The sequence below is a fragment of the Alnus glutinosa genome, chromosome 3 (genome assembly GCF_958979055.1).
Source record: "Alnus glutinosa chromosome 3, dhAlnGlut1.1, whole genome shotgun sequence".
NCBI classification, from domain to species: domain Eukaryota; kingdom Viridiplantae; phylum Streptophyta; class Magnoliopsida; order Fagales; family Betulaceae; genus Alnus; species Alnus glutinosa.
The window spans coordinates 24957331-24966971 of NC_084888.1; the positions used below are offsets into that span (position 1 = coordinate 24957331).

Here is a 9641-nt window from a genome sequence, read left to right on the forward strand (position 1 = left end):
TCATCTCCCCCATTCTTATCAAAAATAGGCCATTTTATTGAAAGCATTCATGCCGAGCTAGTGAACTTCAGAGCAGCGAAATTCGCTTTTATTCCTAGAGAATGTAATGAGGCGGCGCACAATTTAGCTAAAGAGGCAAAACGCAATAAAATCGAGCGGTATTGGCTCAAAGAATGTCCTTTGAGTATTTTGAATATTGTAACTAGGGAACAGTTGTGTCCCTAGATCCCATTTGTGGGATCAATTTTTTCTAAGTATTGATTAATGAGATGTTGAGATTTCTGTTCAAAAAAAAAAAAATAGTATATATTAACTAAGTTACTAACTTACTAAATTTGATATTATAATATATTAACTGAGTGATTATGTACTACTAAGTTAGGAAACTATAAATTTATAATGTTAAATTTTTAATACTTGATTACTTATGATAATATTTGTAACGACCCACCCAAATGACACAATATTGTCTGTTTTTAGCTCCCACAAACCAGATTTTCCAGAAGGTCACCAATCTCGGTACTACTCTTGCAGAAGCACGCTTAACTACGAAATTCTAATAGGTTCATAGCCATCACATCTTTAAAATGTGTTATGTCAAGAAGGATACAAATATACAAGCACATCTTCATTCCTAGGCGATGTGGGACGTCACAATATTTAATTTGTAATTATAAACAAATACATTGTGATTCTAATATTATTATACTAATGATGACTTAATTTATGATTACATGAATCACATTGTTACGTATCTAATGATAATACGTATATCATATGCTTATATAGTTATTGTTATATTCATATAATAATGAAAAAAATGATATGATCTATTCATCATATTATATCCAAATTGTTAATTCGAAATTTCGAATGATAATTCATATGATATATAGACTATAAGTCTATAGTGATATGATCTAAATTGTAATGGCATGCTTGTGAAATGTGAATTGTGAAAATGATTAAGTTATTATTAGAACAAATACATTGTTTACTCCGAATATTAATCACTCAATTTGATATTATATAAGTCACAATGTCATTGTTATTTGTTGCACTTACATACATTCATTCATACATCAATAAACTATATATTATATTTGTATGATATTATATACTTGTGTGACATTATGATATTAAAAAATAATATCATATGATATGAGATTATCTATAAATTTATATGATAATATTGATATTAATATTAACTAATCTATATAAATATACATACTTAATAATTATAAGTTATATCTTTATATAACCCATTATATATGCAAAGTAACAAATATATATGATCGAGCTAACGACGAGTCGAGCGAGCGGGTCGGGTCAAGTTGAGTGTTATACAAGTTGAGCTCACGAAGCCTAAACGAGCTGGGCTAGTTGAGTGCTAAACAGGTCGAGCTCGCGAGCCCCTGTCGAGTTCCATCGAGCAAGTCGGGTATATATTACTTACTAATCGAGCGGGTTTCTACAATAACGAAGAGATTTGTACAGTGCCAAGCAGGGCCGGAGGGAGGGGGCTTGAGGGGGGTCAAGTGCCCCCCCCCTACTTCCTAAAAAATATTTTTACTCTTGGAATAAATTTTTTTCATGCCCCTGGTCCTTTAGGATGCCCCCCTTTAACATTTCATTAATGGGCAAACTTGCCCACCCCTTGCCATGTGTTTTTTTTTTTTTTTTTTTTTTGTCATAAGTTAGACGTTTGCCATTTCTGTAAAATAGGTCAAAAAAAAAAATACAGAGTTTAGAGGTTGAAGGGACGAACGTTGAAGACAAGCTAACAAGGCAAGATTTTAATTTCTCTCCAAAACAGTGCGTTTAGAACTTAGAAGTAAGAAGTCCTAAAAAGAATCAAGTACTCAAGTAAGTCTACAACTCTACAACTACAGCTACAAGTCTATTTATGTCACTTTCAGATCAGAGTTTGCATGTGGCTTTTGAAATATCAGATCCAGAGATCCCTCACCGTGTGCAACGTCATGTTCTATTGGACGGATGAGATTTTGTTTTGTAACTTTTTAATTTTTTTTTTGTTGTAAATGAAGGATAAGATGGTTTAGATCCATATGAAATGTGATACGTGGCTTGTGGCTTTAGAGTTTAGAGTAGCTTTAGTAGAAGTTATCAGATCCATGTGCCTTTCTTTCTTCTTTTTTTTTTTTTTTAAATGACTAGTCTGTGAGAGTCTTTTGTCCACTGTCCTTGTGGCTTTAGAAGTTATAGATCCATGTCATGCGTGGAGTATGATCCTCTTCTTTTGGACGGCTTAGATCAATTTTTTTTACTTTTTTATTTTTTTTTAAACAAGGGATGAGATGTTGACACCTTTTGGCTTGGAACAAAAACAAAAAAAACTATTGTTATTTAGAGGAGCCGGAGCTGTGTGCGATTTTATATATCAGAGATTCACAATCATTCAATCAAATCTAGTCCGAATATTTTATACTTCGAGCTTTGGCCTTTGGGTAGTTGACGTTAGTGTTATTTTCTATTTTTCTATACCTTTCTCGTTCAAAGTTCAACCATTCAAATTAATTTCTAAACAAAATTCGTCATTTCAATTTCAGGTATGTAATAATTTTTCATATTGATTAAGATTTAAGTTTTTATATTTGAATTATTTTTTTTTTCAATTTATTGTTCTTTTATATTTAGATTGCTTTTTATATTTAATTGTTTATGAACATATACAGTTTTTGTTTTATATTTTAATTGTATAAAATATATAATTGTAGTTGCCTGAGATTATGGAGAATAATGATTCAATTGAGCTACAACAAATTCGAAACGAGCTCGTATTGAAGTAGATTTAGCAAATCTGCCATCCGATCCTTTTTTAAGGAAAAAAAATTCTTGATTACAATTCTAGTGATAGAGACAACATTCGAAGAACATATCTACAAAGAAAAGCTTGTCAACCATTTGACTATGATTTTTCGCAAACACAATTTGGAAAAACATGGAATCGTTTTAATCCAACATGGTTCAACGAATATTCTGCCTGGTTGGAATACAGCATTTTAAAAGATGCTGCGTATTGCTTGTTTTGTTATCTCTTTAAAACAAACACTGGAAATCAAGCAGGAGGAGACTTGTTTGTTACTGAGGGGTTTAAAAATTAGAAAAAGAAAGATAAGTTACAGAATAATGTGGGGGCTCACAATAGTGCACATAATCAAGCTAGACGAAAATGTGAAGCTTTGTTAAATCAGAAACAAAGCATCATAACATTTTTTGACAAGCAATCAGATCAACAGAAAATGAAATATAGGACTCGTTTGAATGTATCAGTTGATTGTATTCGCTTTTTACTGCAACAGGGATTAGCATTTCGTGGCCATGATGAATCTAAAAACTCAAGTAATTAGGGAAATTTTTGTGAATTGTTGCAATTTCTTGCAAAACATAGTGAAGAAATTGACAAGGTAATCTTAGAAAATGCTCCTGAAAAATCATCAAATGACCGCACCAGACATTCAAAAAGAAATAGCAAATGCTGCAACAAGTGAAACTCTAGATGCTATTCTTAAAGATCTTGGAGACTCGTCATTTGCTATCCTAGTTGATGAATCTCATGATATATCTGTAAAATAACAATTGGCAATTGTTTTGTGTTATGTAGATAAGCGGGGCCATGTGATTAAACGTTTTTTAGGCATTACACATGTTAGCAATACCACAGCTGCAGTATTGAAGAAGACAATTGAGTCAGTACTTAACAAGCATCATTTAAGTATTAGCAAATTGCAAGGATAAGGATACGATGGAGCTAGCAATATGCGAGGTGAGTTGAATGGGCTTAAAACACTTATTTTGAATGAAAGCTCATCTGCATATTATGTTCATTACTTTGCACATCAGTTTCAACTGAATTTAGTTGCTGTTGCTAAAAATCACATCCAAATTGTAATTTTTTTTAGCTTGGTTAATAGTATTTTTAATGTTGTTGGAGCATCATGCAAACGTCGTGACATACTTCGTGAAAAACAGACTGCTAAAGTTTTGGAAGCACAGCAAAATAATGAAATTTCTACTGGTCATGGGTTGAATCAAGAAATGAATCTAAAGAGACCTGGAGAGACGCGTTGAAGTTCTCATTATGGTGCAATTATTAATCTTATTCTCATGTTTTCTTCTATTATCAATACGGTTGAAGATATTGTGGGGTTTATATTCTGAACAGAGAGCAGAAGCAAATATACTAATTCAATCGCTTCAGACTTTTGAATTTGCTTTCAATTTGCATTTAATGAAAAGTGTTTTTGTAATTACAAATGATTTATCTCGAGCATTACAATGAAAAGATCAAGATATGCTGAATGCAATGAAATTGGTTGAAGTTTCAAAGCAGCGTTTACAAGCTATGAGAGAAGAATGGTGGAACTCTTTATTTGAAGAAGTTTCTGTGTTTTGTGCCAAAAACAATATTGCTGTTTCCAATATGGATGATATGTATCAACCTCGATCACGGCGAAAAGCTCAAAGCATGAAAAATTTGCAGCATTACCATGTGGAGCTTTATTATACTGTTATAGACATGCAACTCCAAGAACTTAACAGTCACTTTAATGAGGCAAATTCTGAATTATTACTTTGTGTTGCGTGCCTGAGTCCAGATAACTTGTTTGATGCTTTTAATAAGGATAATATAGTTTGTCTTGCTCAGTTTTATCCGAATGATTTTTCAACAGTTCAACTTATCACTTTAGACAACCAACTTGAAACATATATTATTGACATGCGTTCTAGTGAAGAATTCGCAACACTTAAAGGGATTGTACAACTTGCTGAAAAAGATGGTAGAGATGAAAAAAGATATCGTGCATCCATTGGTTTATTCATTGGTGACATTGTCATTGATTCTGCCAGTTGCAACAGCAACTGTTGAAATAGCATTTTCGACAATAAATATTGTTAAAAATCGTTTACGTAACAAAATGGGAAATCAATGGATGAATGATTGTCTGGTCGCATATATTGAGAAAGATATATTCAAGACTATCAACAATGAAAAAAATCATGCAACGATTTCAAGATATGAAGACTCGTCGAGGACAACTGAATTAAATTGTAAGTTACATTTATATTTTTTTAAAATTAATTAAATTTTAATGAATTATTTATTTATTGTGTTAGTTAAAAAATTTTAATTAATTTTTGTTCAAATTTAGTTTTTTTAATTCATTAAAAATAAATAAAAAAATCTTGCCCCCCCTGACTTAAAGTCCTGACTACGCCACTGGTGCCGAGCTAGAATTCGAATCGAACTTAACCGAGCGGGACCTCGAGCCCCTCTGGATCGTTTGCAACTCAGTCAGCCCTACTTGTAAGTGACAACTAGGAAGCAAAAATGGCATCTACAAGCACATGGATAGAAAGAGGAATAGAACAAAAATAATTTAAAATCAAGATATTCTTCGGACAGCTTGGATGGTTCAATCTTTTCTAGTAAAATAACTCACATCAGGATGATAAAATATAATATAGTGTCTTTTTAATTATATATTTTCTTTGGAAGCACCATTTTATTTCAAAAAATTAAAAATTAGTGTATTAGCCATAGAATTAATTAGAGTATAACTTCTATCCGGTAGTGACAAAAACGAAGACTTTTTTGTCCACCAAAGAGAGGTAGACATATCAGCCTGGAACAAGAAAAGCACAAGAAAAGTAAGTGTTGGCAAAACACTGAATCATCTCTCCTCCTTTCACTCTTTTAGTCTTTAGAGAAAAAACAAAAACAAAAACAAAAAAATCCTCCCAACCCCTGCCTCACGCGGCCACGCTGGACACTTATGGCCCTGAAGACCCCCGATATTCTGGGCAAAACGCTCCTTGGTGTCTCGAGATCGGGATTCGGGAACTCCACAGCCGGACCAGGGCTTTTCATGTGACGTGGAGGCGTCGGAACTCAAGGAAGAAGACGACGACGCGACGAAGCTGAATGAGGTGGGTAGTCCCTAGACGGGAAGGATCGACTCTTCTTGGAACCAAAGTTGGCTTTAGAATCCTATAGCACATTCTAGAAACGAATAAGGCTCCATTAACAGAGTGTTGCATGTATGTCTTTGTTTGAGATCGAACGAAGCGTCCAAATTAAAAAGTTAGGAAATTAAAAGATGTATTCAGATCTTCATGGTGAAAATGGGAGACCCAAAAAAGCAAAGGAGTAGTTGAAAAGGAAAGCAGAGAGACAAAGAGAGGAAGAAGAGACGTTTGAGTGGAAGAAGGGTGGAAGGTCGGGGGTTTTAAAAGCAGCAATCGGGTTGTGGGAGATGGCGCCGACGACTGGAGTGGGCGGTGGCGGTGGCGTCTGGCGTTGGCGGTGCTGGGAGGTTTTTTTTTTTTTTTTTTTTTTTTTAGACTAAAAAAGTAAAAGAAGGGTGGATGATCCAGTGTTTTGCCAACACCTACCTTTTTTGTTCTAGGCTGATGTGTCAATCTCTTATTGATGGACATAAAGTTCTTGTTTTCTGCCATGACCGAACAGAAGATGCTCTCAATTAATTAAAGGTAAGAACGACAAAACCATCGTTGACTCGTTGTGCTTGAATATTTACAACGTAAAATCATGGCTAAAATCAAAAACACAAGTAACAACCATGCTAGTCTGTTTGCTAAACTCTTTTTTTTTTTTTACCAAAAAAAAAAAAGAAAAAGAAAAAAGGGGTCCTTAAAAAATTATCAAACACCACCTAAATCTCCAGGTAACACCCTGATTGAACATGTCCAGAGTATTTCCAAGGGGTCTCTAACTTTGTCCATGTCTTACTTCTCAAATCCAGCATGTATGCCACGTAGGACTGACCAAACCCTGCAGACCCCATCACTAACAGCTTGCTTCCCCACGTCGCCGTGTAAGCCGTATTGCACACCTCAGCAGGAAGCTTGGTCACCGCTTCCCACTTGCCACCTTTCCGTGATGCCACCACATCACTTCCCCCACACATGTATACGGCCCCATCATCGACATCCACACAGGTCCTCGGACAAATGCCAGCCTCCAAGTAGTCTTCCAAAACATGGTCCCACTGCCACGGGCCAACATCAAACGCCTCGGCGCTCCTCTCGAACCGGCCTTGCATATCCGTACAGTAGCCACCAATGACGTGGAGCTTGCCAGCATGGAATATCGCCTTGCACTCATCACGCTCTCTTGCCATGTCAGGCAACATAGTCCACTTGTCTTTTGCCACGTCATACGCCATCACAGACCTCAATGCCGTCTTTTCGTCATCATGTCCTCCGGCAACAAAAACGATCCCACTGTCACAATCCGACGCACACCCGAAAAAAGTCCTGGGCCCACCTGGCATATCAACCCCACGCCGCCACGTGGCAGAAAGAAAATGGTAGATGAACACCGAATTAGAGACCCTCCACGTGACCGGGTCCCACCCGCCCATCACCACCAAAAACGACCCGAAACCGGCCAACCTGCAAAACATCGGCAACCCGTCAGACATCCCCGGAGGCAACTGCAGTTCCCGCCAATCACCTGTATCCGGTTCATAAAGAGTGAGGCGGTGAACCGGGTGAACGGAACAATTTGCCAGTCCGAGATTCCGGTCCGGTTGGGCGGTGGATTGGGCCATGACAATGAGTTTTTGGGCATGGCCAGCGGCCCTCCTAAAGCGGTGAAACTCCGGAAGCTGAACCTCGACCATCCAACCTTTACACACCGATGCAACCGTGGGAAACTGGTCGTAGGACACACGAATCAGGCAATCTCGGAGTACATCGTCGGGCAGATCTGAAACGACCTCCATTGATTAGAAGAAAGGTAATACGAAGAAAAGTGAAGAAAGCAATCGCCGTGGGCGTGAAGCAAATTGGAGACTCTGCTGATGTAGTTTATAAAGCAGCTGAGTTTTGGAAGTAAGCCCTTTCTTGGGGCCAACTTGTCAGTGGGTTTCCATTTTCCACGACGTTGTTCCCCTTGATTGCGTGAGTCTTCCGTGGGGCGAAAAAGTCTTTTAGGAAAGCCGGAAAGAGGTGTCGGGTTCTAGACGTTTTTGAATTGATCGATAGAGACCAGAGGAACGACCTGTTGATTAATTTTCGGGTTGCCGTTATCTTTACGAATATATATATATATATATTTTTTTTTGTAAGTATCTTTACGAATATTAATTATTAAGTACTTGACTTAATAGTTTATTATCATTGACTTGACGTCATGCCAATAAAAAATTATAGATAAATGCATTTTTTTATCTACCTAATTTGAAATTTTGACAAATACTTTTTTGAGTTTTCAAAGGTAATTATAGAATAATTAATTATTTTTTAAAAACTCAAAAGTTTTTTTTTTGTCAAAACTCCAAATTACAATGACTAAAAATGATTTTTTTTTTTTTTCAAAAATTAAGTTTTAGATAAATATGTATAAAAATAAAAATAATAACAATCAAGAATTAATAATAACATGCAAAAAAAAATTTTAAAAAAAAAAAAAACACACAATTTACAAAAAACTGAAAACAGTATTGATAATAAAAAGTGAGGCCTGTCTTGGGATGCAGTGAGGTTGCCAAATGGTATTTGATATTATCGGCTGGGGCTGGGGCATGTGGTTGTCGCGGATTGATAGAGACTTGTCATAACCTCCTCTGTTGAAGATAATATTTTTCTTTTTGTAAAAAAATTATTATTCGTTGTTTTGTCCAATTGTAGAATTGGATGATTGATATTTTATTTGATAAAAAGAGTAACCAATGCACTCTAAAGTTATAATTTGGAGCTTTAATTTTTAAGAATCATGCCTAGGAAAATATATATACATAAAAGGAGCATGCCATTTCATGCTTGCACGCAGTTCTTCATGCTTAACATTTTTATTTTTATTTTTATATAAGATTAGGGCCGTGAACAGCTAGTGAGAGAACATATGAAGCTTCTAGAGAGAAAAAGCTTAGTGAGAGATGATTTTGCCCAAGGGGGAGGCCTCACGCCTCCCCTTCTCTGTGTTGGTTTTCCCCTAGCCTTCGTGGGCTAAGATGACTTCTGTTCCCCCTAGCTTGTGTCCAGTGGTGGCTGTTTTCTCTCCCAGTTATTAAGTCTGTGAAGCTTTTGATCCTCCCGAATAAGATCCGGCGGAAGTTTTTGGTTTTTTCTTTGTTATGTTGTTGCGTGTTGGTGCAAACAAGAGATTTTCTGGTTTAGGTTTGTAAACAATGACGGGGGGGGGGGGGGGGGGGGGGGGTGGGGCCATGGCCCCCCTCAACTCTTAAGAGAAAAAAATAAATAAATAAATAAATAAAAAATAAAAAAATAAAATTTAAATTAAGGTTTTTTTTTTTTTAGATGAATCAAATTAAGGTTTTTTTGGCCTATTGGCCCCTAGCAAGATTTTTTTTTTTTTTTTTTTCCCTTGCCCCCTTCCCTTTTATCATCTCTTCAACTATTGTCAAAACTTTTTCCTTTAATATTTCACAGGTAGCAAGAGACATGTCTAAGAATCTAACAATGGAAAGATCTTTACAAAGTTGTAGAGACTGTGTTCAAAGTAAACGAAAAGGGTTTAGTAAAGTAGTGCATTGGAATAAGACAAGTGTAGATTTGAGGAGTCACAAGCTTAACCAAGCTCGATTTCCTAAGAATGTGTGGAAAAAATAACTGAGACCTTTTTTATATTT

The 9641-nt window shown here is 35.9% G+C and overlaps 1 protein-coding gene across 1 annotated transcript; it reads right to left on the minus strand.

Annotated features, from left to right (window-relative positions):
- Positions 1–6510: 6510 nt before the first annotated feature.
- On the minus strand, positions 6511–7993 carry LOC133863841 (F-box/kelch-repeat protein At1g80440). The gene has a single exon (XM_062299959.1). The coding sequence runs from the start codon at positions 7770–7772 to the stop codon at positions 6699–6701; it is 1074 nt and encodes a 357-aa protein (XP_062155943.1). The 5' UTR covers positions 7773–7993; the 3' UTR covers positions 6511–6698.
- Positions 7994–9641: the final 1648 nt, after the last annotated feature.

What these genes read in the sequence shown, in the direction of transcription:
- LOC133863841 (XM_062299959.1), bottom strand. Translation starts at nt 7,772, where the DNA reads ATGGAGGTCGTTTCAGATCTGCCCGACGATGTACTCCGAGATTGCCTG.